This window comes from Homalodisca vitripennis, chromosome 5 (assembly GCF_021130785.1).
Source record: "Homalodisca vitripennis isolate AUS2020 chromosome 5, UT_GWSS_2.1, whole genome shotgun sequence".
NCBI lineage: Eukaryota > Metazoa > Arthropoda > Insecta > Hemiptera > Cicadellidae > Homalodisca > Homalodisca vitripennis.
The window spans coordinates 180,802,650-180,826,581 of record NC_060211.1 but is presented as its reverse complement, the minus strand read 5'-3'; the positions used below and the strand labels follow the sequence as shown (position 1 = coordinate 180,826,581).

At 35.0% G+C, this 23,932-nt stretch overlaps 1 protein-coding gene across 1 annotated transcript; it reads right to left on the bottom strand.

Annotated features, from left to right (window-relative positions):
• Positions 1–846: 846 nt before the first annotated feature.
• On the bottom strand, positions 847–23,551 carry LOC124363260 (mitochondrial intermediate peptidase-like). The gene is given in 9 exon segments (XM_046818467.1): positions 847–1,019; positions 1,100–1,310; positions 2,905–3,046; positions 3,127–3,315; positions 5,938–6,204; positions 7,005–7,069; positions 7,071–7,158; positions 13,579–13,688; positions 22,947–23,551. Coding segments are annotated over 9 exon segments (1,386 nt in total). The 5' UTR covers positions 23,103–23,551; the 3' UTR covers positions 847–861.
• Positions 23,552–23,932: the final 381 nt, after the last annotated feature.

Genomic DNA, 23,932 nt, shown 5'->3' with positions numbered 1-23,932 from the left:
AACATGTTTTCATTTCTCTAAATCCCTGCAAATTCCTTTCAAGTAGCATTGTATTTGTATGCTTGTTTGTCTCAAAACGTCAAGTAAAGTGAAAAGTAGAGTTCAGATGAAGTATTTAGTTTATTAAATAAATAAATAAGAATTTTATTGTGATTAAGCTTTACATTCAAGTAATAAACAAAGTCAAATCTGCTATATTAAATTGAATTAATAACTTAGAACAAAGTCAGTATACAATGAAATCCAAAAATTTAAAACTCTAAGACAGATGAAATAACTTAGACCAATTGTGGTAAATGGACAGGGATTCGAAAATTTTCGACTTGGAAAACCGATAATTTGAAGAGGTTTTCAGGGGCCACTCTGACCAGGAATACAGTAAAAAACATTAAAATTCAATATTGACTAATTTACTAATAATTTAGGGTAATATCTAACTTAAAAGTGAATATTCAAATTAATTAAACAAAATTAAAAGTATTTAATGTTCAATAATTCAACTTTTATAGTTTCAAACATTGTAGGTATTTTAATTTCATTTGTTGGGTTCACTCAACTTCATAGCTACAAACTACTGAAGAAGAGACAGCAGAGTCATGCTGAGTCAATAGCAAGTTTGCTTTTTAATTCTCATGAGAAAGTTGGAGGAAAGTAGTGCTTGCAATGGCAGGAGCTTTCTGAAATTCATTAGTTTATTGATACTATAGAATGGCATCAATTCTTGTTACAGATACAACTGTAAAGTGAAATCTACTTTTTAGAGTTTTTATTTGGCAATCTTCCCTAAATGTTACCTCGTGTGGAGGCACGGGTACCCCTGCTTGCAGTTACAAGTGGATTAACACATAAGTTTATAAATAACTAATCAGAAGATGGAAGCCTGAGACCGACCTGATAGGACCCGTCAGGCAGCCTCCGCCCGCCCTGGATGGTGAAGTGACAGTCCTGGTTGGGTTTGTTCGATCTCTCGTAGAAGTCACAGTAGATGTGTCCCAGCAACCCTTCCGTCTCGTGCGTAACTGAACACAACACAGTAGTACTACTCCGTGTATCCATTACGGATTATTATGGACTTACACTATCCGTAGAGGAGTCTCACCTGCCACCTTGTACACGTCAGGGGACCACAGTTCGCCTGACTCCGTCTCGTCCGAGTGGAGGGTGATACCGTACAGCTGTTGGAACAGCGAGTTCAGCCCTTCCATACAGCCTCCTAGCGAGAAGTACGGAGAGAACTCGCTACTGTTGGCCTTGAGCCACTGCCTTTTCGCTTGGTTCGTCAGGTACGGAATGTCCCAGGCTGCTAGAGGCTGTCGGTAAACACAGTGCTTTTATTAGTTTTAATTAAGACTAATATCGTTAAAAATTCAAAGAAACTTTCATTTTTCAACACAAGACATGAACAAGAGACAGAAAATTTGTTTTAATCGCTTAAGAAACACAATTAAAAGTTACATGTGTAAAAAACTAGAACCTGTGTTTCCTGGAAAAATCACAACAACAATTTATGTAAAAGCCACATCTGGAATTTGTTAGAAGACCCAAGTATGTAGAAGGAATGGATAGCTAAGAGTGATTAGAGTTCTCTTGTAAAATCTTTAATAAAGAGCTAAAAACTAAAAATCCTAACCCTTTAGAGACCGTCCAAAAATGAAACTTTTATTGTATAAAATAAAACTAAAGGTATAAAAATTAAATTTTTCTAATTGGACCAAGAAAAACATTTTTTAAATTTGTAATTGACTTCATCTACAGTTTTGTTATCTAATCTACTGCTATTTGACAATGCCATTTCCAAATCTCAGTCCATTATTTGAATTTTGATAGTATTTATATATTTTTTTTAAGTTACGGAGGCAGTAAAATTACAATCTTTTTAAATTGTAAAAACTACCAACTTTATTAAACATAATGTTTTTTCCTTTATTTTTGTTTTTGTCATTATACTTATTTTGTTTTCATAAAAAGTTTGTGGTCTTTAATTCTTTTCTACAGAATTTTTAGGCTTATGTAGAAAAACATTGCCTACATAAGTTGTATAAGAATCAAATTCTACATACTCATTGTAAAGTAAAACGCACAATTGTATCAGTGCTTGAATGTAGGTGAAGTAATAAAGACATAAATAACTGTTATCTCCAACTGGAACAGAACAAGTCACGTTTGCTGACTGATAATGTTATACTTGGGTACAATGGTTAATAAATAACACAAAAATACTATATTTTATTGTTATTTAAAAGTCTACTTTCTAAATTTCTAATGGAAGTACGTTTGTCATTTAGGCAAATAGTATGAATGCCTGACAGATCATACATTGGTCTCCAAAAAGTTAATCCTCCATTTGAGAGTCATTTCATACAAGTTGGCAAGCTTCTGATCAATGTTACAAACTAAAAAAATAACTCTCCCTCCTCAATTCGGACATTTTCCATTTTTACATTTTGGTAAAGAAATGCCGATGGTTGGTTGGGATGTAAAGGATCTTGCAAGACCCTTAGGGGATCTTTGGTATTAGGTTTTTATTTAGGATGTGTTGGAGTTTTTTTCCCATACAACTTAGTCTGTTGTCAAGTTTTTTCTAGGATGAAACAGACTTTTTTTTAATTGGTGGGGGAGTGGAAAAAGCCCCTGTTTTTAGGCTGATGTGCTAATGTTATGTGATGTTTTGGGACCGCCGAATGAATGAAAGTTCATCGCCATAAATTGGTTAGTTTATAATTTTTGTACATGCTCAGCATTATGTCTTAAGGTAGTTGTGACACCTGAGAATAGGGTAAATTCCAATCCTGGATATTCAGTGTTCTATTAATTTAACATATAACAATGGTAAATATCTGTCCTATTTTCCTTTCAAACTGTCCACTGTCGATAAAACACTTTAAATTAAAACACATTACTTACACCGGCATGAGGGTCAGTCTGCTGTTTCATCTTCCTCATGTTCTTGAAATCCTCCTCTGCCCGGGGTCTCAACTGTTCTGTCAGTGTGTCCAGAAACTCCGCAACTACCTCTGGTTCCTCCACAATACTCGACTTGAGAGCTCTGCACAACTACTAGCCATTAGTGACTGATACAGCAACATTTGTAACAATCGGATTCTGTGCCATTACTCTCTCAAGTACCTGTGTGCAAAGGTGGGGAAATCACAGATGGACGCCAGTTTGTGTCGGGACTGCAGCATCTCGGTCAGTAAATGGTTCTGGTGTTGGTCCGGGTACAGGTAGATCTTGTAGGCTGCTTCTCGCGCAATCTCGTCCGGTGAGTCGGCGTACAGCCCATTCACCAGCACCTTGTCCCCCTCTATTGTGAATCTGTTAAGCATCATTCGTTATGCTTTAACCATCAAACATTCTATTAAATTAAGAGCTAAAAGTAACTACAATTTTTAAATTAGTTTCTGACATCAAAACTACAAGGTGTATTCAAACATCTCGGATTAGCTGAACTTTAGCGGAGCCTATCACTCTTGCGGCTGGAAACATCTTATTTATATCAGTCTGTCCGCACAATATCTCGAAAACGAACTGATCATTTTACCATTAACCAATTTGTGGAGAACTACTAAGTCAGCTACAGTCCCAGATGTTCTAGATCAAGTTTGGAGTACAGATCATCAATTGGTACTTGTTGATACTGGTATCCATTTCTGACACCCACCAATAGAATAAAACGACGCTCGATTCGTTCAGGATCGTCACAAAGTATTTTTAGTTTGGGTTCCAAACAGTCGATCCATATTCTAGAATCCATATTTTGTATATGTTTAGAAAAACAGGAGATAAAGCCAAGCATTCTGTTAGCCCTTGAGCAGATATTATGAACGTGAGCCTCGGGGCTAAAATTCTTTGTCAGAATAATTTCAAGATATCTCAAGTCACTCACTCTGGCGATGGTTACTCCTTGTAACAAATAATTGTATATTATAGGCGAAGTGCAACGGTAAAATGATATGGCTTGACATTTCCTGGTGTTTAGTGACATTTTGTTTGTTAAGCACCATTCATATACATTATGAAGACTATTTTGAAGTGATTCACAGTCCGCAACATGAGTAATTTGTGAGAATAACTTGACATCATCCTCAAACATTAGGCAGTCACTGTTGATATTCAGAGGAAGATCGTTTATGAAGTGTGCGAAAAGATAAGGTCCAGTGATAGAGCCCTGGGGAACACCAGAAAGTGAGAAGAACTCAGATAGTTAGCCAGCAAACTTAACAACAAGGCTGCGCTCGGAGAGGTAACTCGACAGTCAACGAATTGAAGTGTTATCGAAGCCAAGTGCAGAGATCTTTTTGAGTAACAAAGCATGGTCAACAGTGTCAAAAGTCGACCTTCCTGGTGAGAAGCCGTGTTGCTAAGAACAGGTTAACTGAGCAATCCTAAATCTTATTCGATCAAGAAATAGATCTTAAAAAAACTTTAGACAGAGCTGAGAGGATAGAAATGGGCCTGTAGTTAGAGGCGATATCAGTAGGTCCTGATTTATGAATGGGGACCACGTAGGCTGCTTTGAACGCCTCAGGAAAAAATCCCATCACAAGTGAAGTATTAAATATGTGGCAACCTGGAGTAGCCAAAATGCTTCTACTGTACTTAAGTACACCTGGTGGAATCTCATCAGGGCCTCAGCCTTTCTAAGCTTCTCCAATATTTCAGGGGTGAACTCATAAGCAACTCCGTCGCCGAGATGGTCATATCTGCTTGGAACAGAGACCTCCGGTGAAAATTCATAAGGTTGCACCTTTTCAAATCATATAAATGTGTCTTTTGAGTAAGTGAGATTGGTTGGTATGTTGGAAGTGGATCACAAAAGATAAAGATAGGTGGTGTCTCTCTTCAACTGGCAAAATATTATCACTCTCCAGTGACACAGTAATATCTTAGAACTCAGAATCAGGTCCAACATGACGTCTCTGCTGTTATAGATTTGATTGATTTGGTAAATCTGAAACAGATCCATCAGTGACCATACCACTCTTGACGCTGGGGAATGTGTACTAGTTGACAACCCATTCCAATCAATTCCGGGAAGGTTGAAATCACCAACGACAACCACTTCAATGAATATTCGCAATGTTGACATTAACATAATGTAACCAAACCCAACCTAACCTAACCTCACATACAGTAACGTAACATTACTGAACTTAAACTAACATAACCTGACATAACCAAATGTAACCTAACCAAACTAATATTACCTACCCTAACCTAAACTAACCGAACTTCACATAACGTAGTTATGGTAGGAAGGGTTCATTCCTTCAAATTTTGAGTTTAGCTCCAGTTCAATTTCCTTTTATGGCAGTGTGTGGTATCTGACACTGTCTCAGACTTGACTCCTGGAATCTGAAGTCATGTTCGTCTGAAGAGATTGAAAAAAAGTCGATGACGAAAAAGCCCAAAATGAAACATTTTAGTTTTTTCGACTTAAGAGACACATATATAAAAGTGAAATGGTAGTGTCATTGTCTCACCAGGAACAAATTGAACGAACTACGATGTGATAGATACGATCTCTCAGCACGGTGGAACAACCGAATATATAGGCTTGGAAATTTTTGTATGAGAAACACTGAGTTTGATGATGGTGCATGTCACTCCATGGGATTTGAGTGTTAGTGAATATTTTAAAATTGATTTTATGGATAACAATGATGGCAAGGAAAAAGTAATAGAATAAATCAATTTGTATACAAACTCAATACACCCACACAAGATTAAGACATGTAACATATTAAAACATGTAGCCTAACTATCCCTACACATAAATCTTTTTAACTTGACTTGTTGAGTATACTTTGATTATTTAACCCTTAATATGAAAACCGAAGGAAAGAAAAGTGAATGAATCATCTGGCAAGATATGTTCAGAAAGATTTTATATGTAGACAAAAATTCTCTCATACACTGTTACCACAAGGTACTTACAGGCCACGGATATTTCTAGGCACCAGTTCAGACGGGACGGCCCGAGGACTGACAGCTCCTGACATGAATCGCTGTCCCATCTGCAAGATGTAATCGTTGAGAGCCACCACCTCCTGACGTTGGTGCTCAGGCAAGTGTATCCCGCACAGCTCGAAGTCAAACATGAACAGGCGAGCCACGTGTTCGTCTATCTCTGTTGTTGCCATCTTGTCCCCCTTCTCCACCACGTGCCGCAGTGCCTGATACAGCTCTTTGTTTGTGTTCAATCTGAATAGACAATAAAAAAAGGAACCTCTCTCAAATATAAACTACTGAATATTCAAAGAGGTTATAAATAGTTTTCAGGCTAATTATGGTAATTCAAAACAGCTGCAGTAAATTCTCAGTCATCGCCAGATTCAAACCTTATGTTATCACCAACATACGTTTTCGGTTAATAACAGTAACAAAATCACAGTTAGAACAAATAATTTTGTCTTTTGAAAATAGATTATCTGAAGAAAATGATATTCCTAGAAGTATTGTTTTGAAATGTAGTAGTTTAAAAAAATATTGTACCTTATTGACAGTAATTAGAAACAATACAAGAATAAGCAATAATTGTGTTGAGGTTATTTATGGTGCACACTTGTTACATCATGTCACTGAGGGTTGAGGGATGACACAGACGGTCACTGCCTGTCTGCCATCACTATCGACACACCACTCATCATCCCATCCCCACTGGGGGACAATGACAGACTTCATTATCCTGATAAACAACACATAGCATCACTTTGTGACGAAATTTTGAAGAAACTTCAATCACACATAAAGAAGTGTTTTAAAGCAAGAAATAAAAGCGGTTGGCCAATTTTTTGCAAATAAACTAAACAAATGTTCTTTGAGTGCTATAATGTACATAAACAGTTTTAGTTATTCAAGTGCACTTGCCTATTACTGAACCAGGAACAAACAGTTAAATTTACGTTTTTCAATCCTGGTTTCAACTAAGAGAATGTAACAAACTATTTTTATGTTTGTTCACTAACACTGAACAATAAATACTGTAATATTGAGTTACTTACTTCTCGACAACTCCACTGATGGTGATACAGGCATTCTCAGCTGCGTGGGAGAAAGCTCCTCGTGGTGTGAGCGATACGGATAAACTCAGCCAAGTCTGCCACCCGACACAATGAGTCCGACAACTCGTCAAATATTGATACCATCTTGCGACTCCTGAACAAATACTTATAAATAATGAATATCATTTATTACTCTCAAAGGAAATATATAGTTTTGATAAATCATACTTTACATATTGTTTTATATTTGGTCAATAAGGCTTTTCTTCACTTAGTCCTCAATTAATACTTGGAAGAGGATCACATAATGTACAATGCCATGCTGGTAAACTGATACTTGGAAGAGGACCACATTACATATGATATCATGCTGGTTTGCTGATTCTTGGAAGAGGACCACATTACATATGATATCATGCTGGTTTGCTGATACTTGGAAGAGGACCACATTACATATGATATCATGCTGGTTTGTTGATACTTGGAAGAGGACCGCATTAAGTATGATAACATACTGGTTTGCTGATTCTTAGAAGAGGACCACATTACGTATGATATCATGCTGGTTTGTTGATACTTGGAAGAGGACCACATTACGTATGATATCATGCTGGTTTGCTGATACTTGGAAGAGGACGACATTACGTATGATATCATGCTGGTTTGTTGATACTTGGAAGAGGACCACATTACGTATGATATCATGCTGGTTTGTTGATACTTGGAAGAGGACCGCATTGCACGTATGATATCATGCTGGTTTGTTGATACTTGGAAGAGGACCACATTATGTATGATATCATGCTGGTTTGTTGATACTTGGAAGAGGACCACATTACGTATGATATCATGCTGGTTTGCTGATACTTGGAAGAGGACCACATTACATATGATATCATGCTGGTTTGCTGATACTTGGAAGAGGACCACATTACATATGATATCATGCTGGTTTGTTGATACTTGGAAGAGGACCGCATTAAGTATGATAACATGCTGGTTTGCTGATACTTGGAAGAGGACCACATTACATATGATATCATGCTGGTTTGTTGATACTTGGAAGAGGACCACATTACGTATGATATCATGCTGGTTTGCTGATACTTGGAAGAGGACGACATTACGTATGATATCATGCTGGTTTGTTGATACTTGGAAGAGGACCACATTACGTATGATATCATGCTGGTTTGTTGATACTTGGAAGAGGACCGCATTGCACGTATGATATCATGCTGGTTTGTTGATACTTGGAAGAGGACCACATTATGTATGATATCATGCTGGTTTGTTGATACTTGGAAGAGGACCACATTACGTATGATATCATGCTGGTTTGCTGATACTTGGAAGAGGACCACATTATATATGTCATGCTGGTTTGCTGATACTTGGAAGAGGACCACATTAAGTATGATATCATGCTGGTTTTCTGATACTTGGAAGAAGACCGCATTCCGTATGATATCATGCTGGTTTGCTGATACTTGGAAGAGGACCACATTACGTATGATATCATGCTGGTTTGTTGATACTTGGAAGAGGACCACATTACGTATGATATCATGCTGGTTTGTTGATACTTGGAAGAGGACCGCATTGCACGTATGATATCATGCTGGTTTGTTGATACTTGGAAGAGGACCACATTATGTATGATATCATGCTGGTTTGTTGATACTTGGAAGAGGACCACATTACGTATGATATCATGCTGGTTTGCTGATACTTGGAAGAGGACCACATTACATATGATATCATGCTGGTTTGTTGATACTTGGAAGAGGACCGCATTACATATGATATCATGCTGGTTTGTTGATACTTGGAAGAGGACCACATTACATATGATATCATGCTGGTTTGCTGATACTTGGAAGAGGACCACATTACATATATATCATGCTGGTTTGCTGATACTTGGAAGAGGACCACATTACATATGATATCATGCTGGTTTGCTGATACTTGGAAGAGGACCACATTACATATATGATATCATGCTGGTTTGCTGATACTTGGAAGAGGACCACATTACATATGATATCATGCTGGTTTGCTGATACTTGGAAGAGGACCGCATTACATATGATATCATGCTGGTTTGCTGATACTTGGAAGAGGACCACATTACATATGATATCATGCTGGTTTGCTGATACTTGGAAGAGGACCGCATTACATATGATATCATGCTGGTTTGCTGATACTTGGAAGAGGACCGCATTACATATGATATCATGCTGCTGGTTTGCTGATACTTGGAAGAGGACCACATTACATATGATATCATGCTGGTTTGCTGATACTTGGAAGAGGACCGCATTACATATGATATCATGCTGGTTTGCTGATACTTGGAAGAGGACCACATTACATATGATATCATGCTGGTTTGCTGATACTTGGAAGAGGACCGCATTACATATGATATCATGCTGGTTTGCTGATACTTGGAAGAGGACCCCATTGTTCACGACGTCATGCTGATTAACTGTTCAGAGTACACCAGCATATCCTGGGAATCCATATTCATTCAAACTTATTTATTCTCTTTCTTATGCTATTGCAAGTTAAGCTTGAATGGTCTGAGAGATGAGTTTGAAAATTTGTACATCAACTCCATGAAAACCAAGTTCTGTGCGTGTTGTCTCAATTGTGGTAGCAGTTGTTAAGAGTTACTCCACACGGATGCAAAGAGATTATTGAGATACCGAACAAAGTAAGGGGCTTACTAACAGCTGTACTTTTCTGTTTGTGCAACATATATATATATATATATATCTATCTATCTATATATATATATATATATATATATATATATATATCGACATTGATTGATATCTCCTAAATATACCTCCCACTTCATTGTCCATTTGTTTATGTTTATAAATATTGTGTCCTTTTTCACATGATGTCTTCTGAAATATGCAGTAATGTTTACTTTTATTGAATGGTTATTTTGTATTTCAAAAGACTATGTTCAGTAAGAATAACTACATGGCTGACTTCCAGAAAAAGTACCTATCCATTTTGTTTTTTATGTATTTACTTTTTGATGGTCTAAATAAATTTTGTAGTGGATTTCTTCAGTTTTTCTCTAAAAATTATCTTTATTCAATGAAATGTCTGTTGCATTAACTGTTTATGTTGGTCTGAAATTTTTTGTAGTAATTGTTTTCAAAGACCTTAAAATTATTTTAAGTTGATTATTCATTGGAGTTACAGACTTTTGTATAGGATGGCATTTTTTTAAATTACTTTAGGACAAGGAGGCTGAGTATTATCTCAACTGTATACTCTTATGTGCGAGGTTCAGGTTGGAGATTGTTGCTGTCAGGAGTCCCCTAATAAGTAGCAGTATTAATAAAATTGTTAGTAGCACCTAAGGGCGTTGAGGAATTAATTACATGTAGATTGTTGAGTAGAGCACTTTTTCTGTTTTTTTTTTCTGCTGGTTGTTTACGTTTATGGGTGCTTTACATTGTTTACTATAATGTTACTTTTGGAGGAGGATTCGTGTTATTTTTTTTACTCATGTTACTTAATCAAAACTTAAGGTGAGAAAATAACATTGACTGATAATCATGGAGAGAAAAATAAATTTGTATGCGTACATATTGCTTGCTCCTGCTTCTTTAGACTCAAACTCCTCTGCAAAGTCTTTACCATAATATAACAGGACAGTCCCAACACAAAAATTATGACTCACCAGTGGGTTAAATATTTAACAACCAAACTATTTTTAAAACATTGACTAAATTTTATTGATAAAAAATATTCATAGTATGTTTTTAATTGTAATTTCACATCACTTTCAAAATTACACAACTATTTATTGTATCTTAACCAAGTAAACTTTAAGACAAATAATTGTAACATTATGCCATGGCAATGAAATAAATAAGGGAAGCCCTGATTTTTGCATATCTTATTTTATATACAGGGTGATTCAAAACTAAACGGCAATCTCTCGAGAGCTTATTCTATAGCTAAAAACAAGTAAAAAAGTTCATATATAACTATATGCCCGGAAACGCTTCGTTAGCGAGTTACGCCTAGCGAAAGATTTCGCCCGGATTTCAGAACCCTTGGTGAAGTCAGGCCGTATAAAAATGGTAAAGGTATTTACAAAGATACAAATACGATTGTTTTTTTATGTTTTTATATCTGAAAAATTTATTAAAAATTCGTCCCAGAGCTGTAAATGCAATACTTTTAGAGATATCTTACGTAAAACACAAGAATTGGCGCAAAGAAATAACACATTTTTGTGTTTAACGTAAGATTACTTCCATAAATGTTAAATAAAGGTCATTTTTTTCTTAAACAGATTTGTAGAACATTTAATTCTGAAAAGATTCATGTGAATTACTTAGGAAAAAAAATTAATTAATAGGTATTGAAATTTAGCTTTATTTAAAAATAAAACAGACGCACAAAAATGCATATTCTTATATCTGCATAAAATATTAACTAATGTTTAGGTTGTGAGTAACAGCTGATCATTTATTCAACACTTTTTAATCGTCATATTTTTCTTTGCAAAGGTTGGCAATATCAGCTGATCAACAATTAAGTTCATGAAGTAATATTTGAATAACCTTTATGGAGGTTTTTGTATTGTGGCGTGTGAAGATTGTATTTTGTGAGATCCTGTGATTATTTGGAAATATTTTATACAAGTGTATAAAATATTTTATTAAATATTTATTTTTAAAAATATTTTATTAAATATTTTTATAAAAGTGTATGTAATTATCTTAGTAAATAATGCCAGATAATGTAAATGGTATGTATTCGTTTGAAGAGTATACGGGACATGATACTGATTTACGGCAAAGTTAACAAGAATGGTTTAGCTGCAGTTCAGGAATATCGTGATACTTTTCCACATCGAAGAACACCTGATCGCAAAAAACATTTGAAGCTGTGGAGAGACGACTTAGAGAAACTGGTAGCTTTAAACCGAAGCGAATAGATACTGGTCGTCAACGTAGCGCAAGGAACTATAATAATGAACAAGCAATAATAAATGCTGTAGAATTATCACCAACCACAAGCACCAGACGATTATCACGTCAGTTAAATATTTGCCAGTCAAGCGTATGGCGGACACTTCATGAAGCACAGTTTGTACCCATTCCATATAACACGTGTTCAAGACTTATTACCGGGGGCAAGATCTTAATAAACGGAAGATGTTCTGCCGCTGGTTAAGAAGTTGTTTACGACATCAGTATTTTCTTCGGCGTATTCTCTCGTTACTGATGAATCATGTTTTAACTAGAAATGGAATTGTAAATTTTCGTAATACCCATACTTGGGCGTAACGACAACCCACATGAAACTGCTACGAGGCATTTTTTCAACATACATTTTTCAGTCAATGTATGGCTTGGTGTTCTGGGTGATAATTTGATTGGTCCATTTTTTCCTCCCTAATCGACTTAATGGAGTAGCGTACTTAAATTTTTTTAAGAACAAACCTGCCTACCCTCTTGGAAGATATTCCTGTTCAAAACAGAATAAATGCATGGTTTATGCACGACGGAGCACCTCCACATTTTTTCTAATGATGTGAAAAACTATTTAAATGATACATACGGTAGACAATGGATTGGTCGAAATGGACCAGTAAAATGGCCACCACGTTCTCCTGACCTCACGCCAGCAGACTTTTTCTTATGGGGTTGGATGAAGTCAATTGTTTATTCAAAACGGATTAACAACCATAGAGGAGTTACGTAATCGCATTACAGAGGCGGCAGAAACTATCAAGAATGCTCCCAAACGTTATGAAACGCGCTAGAAAAGAGTGGATTCGTCGTGCGAAAACGTGCATTGCTAACAAACGGAGGACACTTTGAGCAACTATTATAGGTGATTATTACAGTTTTAATAAAGGTAAATACATTTTATGTTAATGTTCAGTCTAGAATAAATGATCAGCTGTTACTCACAAACCTAAAACATTAGTTAATATTTTTATGCAGATAAGAATATGCATTTTTGTGCGTCTGTTTTATTTTTAAATAAAGCTAAATTTCAATACCTATTATTAATTTTTTTCCCAAGTAATTCACATGAAATCTTTTTAGAATTAAATGTTCTACAAATCTGTTTAAGAAAAAAATGACCTTTATTTAACATTTATGGAAGTAATCTTACGTTAAACACAAAAATGTGTTATTTCTCTTTGCACCAATTCTTGTGTTTTACGTAAGATATCTCTGAAAGTATTGCATTTACAGCTCTGGGACGAATTTTAATAAATTTTTCAGATATAAAAACATAAAAAACAATCGTATTTGTATCTTTGTAACTACCTTTACCATTTTTTATACGGCCTGACTTCACCAAGGGTTCTGAAATCCGGGCGAAATCTTTCGCTAGGCGTAACTCGCTAACGAAGCGTTTTCGGGCATATAGTTATATGAACTTTTTTACTTGTTTTTTAGCTATAGAATAAGCTCCCGAGAGATTGCCGTTTAGTTTTGAATCACCCTGTATATAGACAATTTGACTTACATTAGGAAGACTGAAACTTTAAATTAGTTCATTAACTAACCTGTTCGGGTCACAAGACTCTTCAACAAGCTCATCAGCTTTAGCGATAGCATTCTCCTTGAGTAAATAAAACCCTTCATGACTATGAAGTTGTGGGATTCCAAATAGTCCCTAGAACAATAACAGGCTATTTGTTATAGATTATCATTGTGTTCAGCATTCTCCTTGAGTAAATAAAACCCTTCATGACGATGAAGTTGTGGGAGTCCAAATAGTCCCTAGAACAATAACAGGCTATTTGTTATAGATTACCATTGTGTTCAGCATTCTCCTTGAGTAAATAAAACCCTCCATGACTATGAAGTTGTGGGATTCCAAATAGTCCCTAGAACAATAACAGGCTATTTGTTATAGATTACCATTGTGTTCAGCATTCTCCTTGAGTAAATAAAACCCTTCATGACTATGAAGTTGTGGGATTCCAAATAGTCCCTAGAACAATAACAGGCTATAGTAGTAGGCCTATAACAGGCAAGTAGGCCTACTTGCAATATTATACTTGTAGACTTGCCAAAAAAGGCATGACTTAGTGAACTGGTCATGTGTTAACACTGAAGTCAACAATACAAATTTTGCTCTAAAAGAACTGTGTGACAAACATAAAAATGTTACTCTAGTTAAGGCTAGCACAGCAGAGAGAACACTACATACAAGACATGGGTCGCACTTGAATTTAAAAGGGAAAAAGTGGCTGGCTAATAAAATTTGTGGAAAAGTGTTAGGCGTATGTCAGTAGGCCTGGTTTGTCCCAACCCTAGTGAAACTACTCATTCGGAAAAACTCCAGACATTCTGTAAGGAGCCCTCTAAAATAACTTCAATTAATTTCTTACATCAGAATGTACAGTCTTTATCAAATAAAGTTCAGCTGCTTGAACAGATTTTATCTGAGTATGACATAGATTTTCTGTGCATAACAGAACACTGGATGTCGGAAGACGAGTTTAAACGTAGTACTTACTTATTTAATGATAGGCTACTAGTGTCTAATTTTTGTAGAACAACTATTGGTCATGGAGGGACTGCTATTTACTCAAGATACTCTTCTCAACAAGTAAAGGTAAATCAAGCAATTAATAGTTTGTCAGTTGAATTGGACTGTGATCTGTGCTGTGTTGAAGTTGTTGACCTGGACCTAGTGCTGGTTACAGTTTACAGGAGTATGAATGGAGATTTTATTTCTTTCTCAATACAATGGAAAAAGTACTATCATATATTAATAGACTTGACAAAAAATCTATAATTTGTGGGAGATTTTAATCTAAAATTTTTAACTAGTGATAAAGACGCAGACCAGTTTGTGAACCTGTGTCTTACTTATGGCCTACAACTGACCATTCACGAACCTACTCGAGGTAAAAAACTGCTTAGATAATTTTTTTACTTCTTTGACCTTACAAAATTGTACTGCTACAGTTATTAACTGTCATGTGAGTGACCATTTGGGACAGCTATTAATTGTTAACAATACTTGTAAAGGAAAATAGCTCTTATCTTGCTAAAAAAGAACTGTCATATATGGGTCCTAGCTTAAAGACTGTTCCTATTCTAAGTGACTCTAACATCAATGTATTCAGATTTTACCTTGCCAAAGAAAAATGGAGTGATATTTTATTTGCTAAAACTAGTGTAAATGAAATGTTCAATGCTTTTATGCTCACAGTTCAGTATTATTTTAATTTAAGCTTTAATAAACAGGTTAAGATTAAAAGGAAAAAATACAGTAAATATTGGTTCTAAGGCTAATGTAGAGTGGTACACTGATGAGCTGTGTGCTAAAAAAGATAGGCTTCACTTATTTTATGAAACATTTAAAATCTTCAAAAGGGCATGAGTTTGAAATGTATAATGTATTGTACAAATCTGAAAAAAAAGATTATCGCAAGCAAATTAAACACACAAAAAAAACAATATAATTTCTAAACTAGTAAAGGAGTCAGGAAATCAGAGCAAAACCCTTTGGCAGATTGTAAATAAAAGTAGGAAAGGTGAAACTAAAACAAAAGACCCAAATATTTTTTCATCAGATGAATATAACAGGGTTTTTTATTAACATTGCCAGTAATGTAAAGCCGAAATTAAACAGTGTAGCAAGCTAATGGGCTTAAAGCAATGCAGTATGTAAATAATTGCAAGGTACCTGAGCATATGGTAGGGTTAAGTTTTAGCTATGTAACTGAAAAAATTGTCTTGGATGCAGTTAGTCATTTGTCTAGTAAGTATAGTAAGGGACCATTATGGCTTGAGTAACGTTTTACTGAAAAAAAATAATAGATTGTATTTTGAATCCTTTGACAAGAGGCTAATCAATTTTATGTTTGGCCCAAGGAATTTCCCAGATTGTTTAAAAATAAGCAAGGTCATTCCTATATATTAAGAAAGGTAAAAAAAGATGACTTGAATAATTATAGGCCTATAACGGTAGTTTCCTGTCTTTTTCTAAGGTCTTAGAGTTAATCATAGGCAAACAATTAATGTTTTATTTTGAATTGAATAGGCTAATATGTAACAATCAGTTTGGCTATAGAAATGGGTTATCTACCACACATGCCCTTATAAAGCTAGTTGAGGGTATACATGATTGTTTTGAGGGTATGGACCTTGCTGCGGTCACGTTCTGTGACCTCAGCAAGGCCTTTGATTGTGTTTCACACGATCTTATAGTTTCTAAGCTTGAGTATTTTAGGGTAAAGGGTGTGGCTCTTCAAATCTTTCAATCCTACCTTGAGAACAGAGTACAATATGTACAAGACAGTAATGAATCCTCATGTCTCTTGCCTGTCACGTGCGGTGTTCCGCAGGGATCTGTTTTGGGTCCTTTATTATTTATTATTATGGTTAACGACCTCAGTAGTAATATTCCTGCGGAGATTATTCTCTATGCAGATGACGACTACTGTCTTAAATAGGCATGATAGTGAAAGTCTGGCATTAGAAAATGCTAAATATAATCAAACCCTCATTGAGAATTGGTTGGCTGCTAACGAACTAGTGTTAAACAAGGAAAAAAAACCAAAACTGTACTTTTTTCTCTTAAAGAAAAAAAATATGAACTTAGATAGTCCCAATGTTTTTAGGATTAACTTTAGACCCAACCCTTAATTGGCACCAAACACATATCTGTCCTCAAAAGTAGGCTTAGTAAAAGCATTTACGCTTTAAAAAAAGGTTAAGTGGTGAGTTGGAAAGGGAAGGCCTAAGGCAGGCCTATTTTGGTTTATTTCATGCCCATATGTCTTATGGTTTAATAGTATGGGGTGGTGCTCCAAGTCAGAAGATATATTTGTTGCACAAAATAAAGCTATAAGAGTAATTACTGGTTCCCATAGATTAGCCCATTGTAAACAATTATTTATTGAATTAAGAATATTGACTTTACATTCCCTATACATATTTCAGTGTCTCATGTACTTGAGAGCTAATTTAGACAAGGTACATACAAGAAGCTCCATTCATTCCCACAATACTAGATCTGCAAATTTAATTAATTTACCACAAAATAGGCTATTAAAAAGTGAAAGAAATCCCATAGTTATATCAAGCCGATTAATTAATGAATAAGTTACCCGACCCAGTCAAGAATTTAGAAAATGATAAAATTTAAAATCTGTATCATAAATTTTTTATTAAAAAATCCGTTTTATAAAGTGGAAGAATTTCTTTCTGAGAGTTGGTCCGAATTGGGATTTTAGCCTGACCTGACGCTTTCCAAGAATCTTTTGTCACTTTGTGCTAAACAATATATATGTTTAAGTAAAATAATATCTATTTATTGTAATGTCCAATGTGTTGTTTATTATAATGTTTAAGTTTAGGCCTGTTGTAATTTATAAAATGCTATTTTGATTAAAATATTTACTAGTATTGTAATACTATATTGCTGTTATTTATATTATAGGGCCTACTGTAGTCTTAAAATAGTCCATTGGCTTAGGTTATATTTATGTAAACAATGGCTTGTGTGTAGAAATATTAATCTCATAGTTACATGACTTGCCTATGTATTCTATGGAATATCTTGTGGTGAATAAAGATTCTATTCTATTCTATATGTTATAGATTACGATTGTGTTCAGTATTCTCCTTGAGTAAATAAAACCCTTCATGACTATGAACTTGTGGGATTCCAAATAGTTCCTAGAACAATAAAAGGCTATTTGTTATAGATTACCATTGTGTTCAGTATTCTCCTTGAGTAAATAAAACCCTTCATGACTATGAAGTTGTGGGATTCCAAATAGTCCCTAGAACAATAACAGGCTATTTGTTATAGATTACCATTGTGTTCAGCATTCTCCTTGAGTAAATAAAACCCTTCATGACTATGAAGTTGTGGGATTCCAAATAGTCCCTAGAACAATAACAGGCTATTTGTTATAGATTACCATTGTGTTCAGCATTCTCCTTGAGTAAATAAAACCCTTCATGACTATGAAGTTGTGGGATTCCAAATAGTCCCTAGAACAATAACAGGCTATTTGTTATAGATTACGATTGTGTTCAGTATTCTCCTTGAGTAAATAAAACCCTTCATGACTATGAACTTGTGGGATTCCAAATAGTCCCTAGAACAATAAAAGGCTATTTGTTATAGATTACCATTGTGTTCAGTATTCTCCTTGAGTAAATAAAACCCTTCATGACTATGAAGTTGTGGGATTCCAAATAGTCCCTAGAACAATAACAGGCTATTTGTTATAGATTACCATTGTGTTCAGCATTCTCCTTGAGTAAATAAAACCCTTCATGACTATGAAGTTGTGGGATTCCAAATAGTCCCTAGAACAATAACAGGCTATTTGTTATAGATTACCATTGTGTTCAGTATTCTCCTTGAGTAAATAAAACCCTTCATGACTATGAAGTTGTGGGATTCCAAATAGTCCCTAGAACAATAACAGTCTATTTGTTATAGATTACCATTGTGTTCAGTATTCTCCTTGAGTAAATAAAACCCTTCATGACTATGAAGTTGTGGGATTCCAAATAGTCCCTAGAACAATAACAGGCTATTTGTTATAGATTACCATTGTGTTCAGCATTCTCCTTGAGTAAATAAAACAATTCCTTCCTTTTATATCTATTGTACTACTCTCCTGTACCTTTTATTTATTTTTCTTAAGTTGAAATTTTGACAAATAGTGTGGAGTAGCATAAGTAAACAATTACCAAGGTTTACAATCAACTGTTTTGTCGGCTTCTTATGAAACTACAGCCAAGAACAATGGTACATTTTGGCCAAAAGTTGGCCAGGTACTTTAAATCTAGAAATGACACAGCCTGAGTTTATCCAGTGTATATATCAAGGGTTGTTAATAAGTGGGCATGTGCATACAATTAGCATAATATATTAAACAAAATGTATACTTATCTATATTCACACTTTAATTAATAGTTGGAACAAAATGTAAACATAAATATATGTTAGGCCTACTTCTTTATTTAAAACGGATTTAAAAAATAAAGCCCAAAATTAAAAAAAATTTGGAAGACTATTAAGCGGCCTACACTTGTTAGTCAGCTATTATCAAATGATTCGATATATTATCTAACTTCGATATTATACATAATAGTACACAACAAGAATTATACTACATTAACTACAAAAATAATACATCACAATTCTTAGTAAAATTAATATAAGAATAACATTAACAAACACATAACAAGATACAGTCCGAACCACCTACCTGCAAAACTTTTTGAACTCATTGGTAGCCCAATAAAAAATGTCTCAGCGCATAAAACCATTGTATTATATGTAATAATGTAGTGTATATTGTGTAATTTCATGTAATATATGTATCTTGCTGGAGCCATTTTGTATTTTTGAGGAGAAATTAAAGTTCGGACCATCTGCGTACAAATTTGTGTCTTTGTTACGATTTTCACATCTGCCACTGAAAATAGCCAGCTATGATATTGTGACATTTTTGGTTTATTTTGTTTCCAGCCGCTGACAATGTAGTTATAAACGATAAATTTATGGTACTTTGGGATTATACCGACCACACCCAGACATGAATCGTTATTCGACATTTTGCTTCTACTGATTACTAGATTAGCGTAGAACAATATTTGGTCAATATAAAACAGGAATTGTCTTATCGCAAACCCCTCCCCATCCTCAGACAGAGGTCAAAGTCGAGCGGTCTAGTAGATAACGTGATTGCAGAGTCTCGCCGCCCATTCAGCTGGTGCAACGCTTTATTGTACTTCCGTGTTTTACCTTTACATTTCTCCAAACACAAAAATTCAACAAAACCAAACATTACCAAACTAAAACTAAACTCTTTATTGAAAAAAACACTCAAAACTTGTTTTTATTCTTGATCACATTCCGCGACCCAAAATGCGAGTGCCTCCGGCACCAAAGGTGCTGCCGAAGCCCGCGCTGATGTCAAGGAAAGAAAAACATCCCTCGAGATAGTACCTATCAGTAAAATATCAAATTCTAGAGGGGCTGATCAGAAATATAAATTGAATTGTAATGGAAAGGCAATTATGTACCGTGCAAATCATGTGATGCTGCGCGGCCTGCCGTAATCGGGATTCTCGAGAAAGATAAGATAACAGCGACAACAATACCAATCACAATACCTGGAAATGCTTGTAAGTTTGTAATTTTGTAATTAAAGAGTTGTTTTTTCATTCTATCATGTTTATTTCTATAAATTTATATTTTTGTGTTCTTCATACTGGTGTGGTCGGTATAATCCCAAAGTACCAAACTTATATTTAGTAATGTAATGTTCAAACACGTAGATTATTTTATTTAGCAAACAGATTTCATTTGCAAGTTTATAGCTTAGCTTTCAATGACTGTTGTCCGCAATTTTCTTCTCTCGCTTTGGTAAGTGGTGGGAACTGGCTATGAAGTATGATGGGGTAATGAGGGGAAACTCTTTGGTGAAATCCATTGGCAGTTTCAATCCGGTATAAATTTTAATTTTAAATACTTCATTTTATTAAGGTGTCTATGAGGTTAAAGGCCGACCCGGCAAATCACGAATTTGACATTGTTAACATATTCTGCTTATCCTCCTGAAAAAATATATATGGTTTTAGGGGGTACAAATGACAAATAACATGGTTTTAGGGGGGGGAATATACATAAATAGATAAGTTTTTTTAATACTTTAATGTTCTGTTTGTGTGCTGTGTGTCTTGATATCTGTATACTTCAATTTTATCTGTGGCCGGGAATAATAATAGCGTATCTGTTATCTAAGCGCTCCAGGGCTGTGGTCCATTAATTCACAAGATATCGTGTACTTAAGTTCGGATCAAGTGAGTACTTTTCAATCATGGATCAACCATCCACTAGTTCGACGAATCATAGTGAATTGTGTGTGTCGGAGTGTTTTGTCGGGCATGGTAAGAGTTTACGTTTTCACCGAAACGAGATTATTTCCTTTTAATGCTAAGTGTTCTCTATTACTGTCCATTTAATATTAATATTGGGTTTTTACGGAGGCACTCATCTCAACCTGATAACAACTACCGTAATTAATATGTAGCTCGAAATTAAGAAAAACATAACGATGGGTCAAAGTTCTACTCATTTGAGTATTATTTTTCATTTACATTTCCAAAGATTGCAGCGCATCCGATGACATATTCACGAGGTTGAATCACGATCACAAAAAGGTCGAACATGACACCCGACGCGGTTGTACAACATGGAAATATTGCTCCGCGAGGGAAAAGTAGTTCCATTTGTTATGTTCTACAACTTCGTTATAACCCATTTTCACCGCATGAAACCTTATATTGTTTTCTTTTGTAGGACGATTCCAATAAGTTAATAGCGCAAAACTCGTATTTTGCCACTCCGGCCAATTACTTTTACAATTACATTTATTAAAGCAATCAAAACATTTGATAAAAACAACCGAATAATTAGTTGGCCCGCTTATTAGTCTCCCCTAAAAAATTTTTAATTTTTAATTTGTTTTAACAATTTTGTCAGAAATAAAGAATGTACCATATAACAAGTTACACTTAAAGAATTTGTTATAGTTAAAATAATTATTCAAATAAATTGCAAATCCGTTCTTTAGGCTGTGCGAGTTTTATGAATCAAATGTTGTTGATGTAGACTTTGTGTAAATATCCTCTTTTTAGATATGTTTTAATGGTAAATCTTAAGATCAGCGACTACCGCTCCAATCGCCATAATTTTTTTGCATACTAACACAGGTTAACGTAATTTCACCGAAAAAAATAGTCCCGATTATCGCTAACATATAAAAACCAGTTTTTCGACAGTACAATGTTGGCAATACAAAACACATAAATAACAAGATTTTTGACTATCAAACTAAAAACAATGGCTGACCATGGTCGTTTTGACGAGTTTACAGTAGTCACGTGACGAACAGGAAAGTTTCCGATTGGCCGGGGCGGATCACGTGACCTATGGGAAGGCTTCGATTGACCGCCAGACGTAAACAAACAAACCCACATCACCACATGGACAAGGAATAATTAGTGAAGTTATTGACATGGCGTGCGATGGTTCTTGTCACACGCTAAAAAGACCCTAGCTTGCCTATTCAAAACTCAAATTACGCGAAGCTTGCCCGCTGCGCAGCGCTTTGCGCTGCTTGCTCTTTTAGAAAAAAAATTAACTAGAGCTTGCAAAGTCCAAGCCCAGATCACGCCATGACTGCTTACACACACAAAACAGACAGAACGAACGCAGGTTTCATTACAGGCAAAAGATAAGCGGCGTGCGTTTATCACTGATAAGATAAGACGAGTTTATACTAGAAGTAGTACCTGGACTACTGCCCTACGAACTAATAACACCAAAAAAACAAATAAATGCACTGTCAGTCAGGTTTTTTTTTAATTTAATTTTATTTTTTTCAAATTTTTGTTGGGGGGGGAGTAAATGGCTACGGCGATAATCAGGACTATTTTTTTCGGTGAAATTACGTTAACCTTTGTTAGTACGCAAAAAATTACGGCGATCGGAGCAGTAGTCGCTGATCTTAAGATTTACCGTTTTGATGCTTGTACAGTTTAACTTGTTTTGCATAAACATTGTTACGTTATTTTAGATATTATTTGCTTGTATTTTTTGACTTGCTTTGCAAGCTATGAAATGCACTATTGTTTTATGTTGTTTATCTTTATTATAGTTGTTTTATGACTGACAAGATCTGATGCATGTTTATGTCCTTGAGATCAATAAAGTTATTCTATTATATTCTAATAGATTTTGGCAGTAGGCCTAAAATAATAGTGAGCCACTAAAGAACTTACACCACTTTGAAGGTTAAAGTTAAAATATAGAAATCTTTGACATTAAAAGCTTAAACTGTATAACTTAATCCTTTGATGCATTCATTATGTGACTTACTGTCCCATCCTTTGTTAAATTCAAATTTAACTTCCTTCCAGGTCTTGAGTTAAATGCTGTGGCCAGAGGTGACCAGGTACTCACACTGCATCCTCTTGGAAATAACTTTGAGCTAAAATTTGTCTTTATAGGGGATAACCATAAAGCTCTTTTCATTATGAATATATTTGTTGTTATAACTCTAATATAAGTTCATTGATCTGTAGTAGTACAATTTTGGAGTATTTAAAATTGAGTTAACATATTAATTTAAACAATATAGCCTATATAGACTGTATGCGTTCGTGACACAAAATACATATATTTTAATAATTTGCACAGTTCATAAAGTAATGTGACACACTACAATTCACTGTGTTAAACCAAATTTTTGTTAATATAATAGTATTTTAAAGTACATTGCACTATAAATTCATGATTGAGGTTATGATTAAGGTTATAATACCGATTCTTTTGAAAAGAATCAAGGACGTCCAAAGTGTAAATCATACCCATAAACGTCGTAAATCAACTCCTATTAAAAGTCCAAAATCTGATTTACAGCTGTTGTCCATATATCAGTATCAGTAAGTCGCATGAGCATGATTGTTTTCTGTTTACTACCTGTCGTCCTGCGATAATGCTAACTTAATTCTCACCTAATGCAGGGTACCACAGGGCTTGCTATTGGGTCCCTGTCTCTTTAATGACTTTGTAAATGATCTCCTGGATGCTGTTTGTGTCAATTCATTACAACTTGCTGACGACCTTAAAATATATTCTGAAGTTTCATCAATTGAAAAGATTCTTAAAGATTTGAAGATAGCTCAATAGGAACATGGTGCATCAGAAATAATATGTCTGAGAACGTCAATAAATGTTCTACCGATACTTTTAGAACCAAATCTTCAATTTTTTATTCATACACTTTTTTCCAATTTAAGATTGCGAGACTCCGGACCATAAAATACTTGAGCGTTCATTTTTTTAATGATATGAGGTTCGAT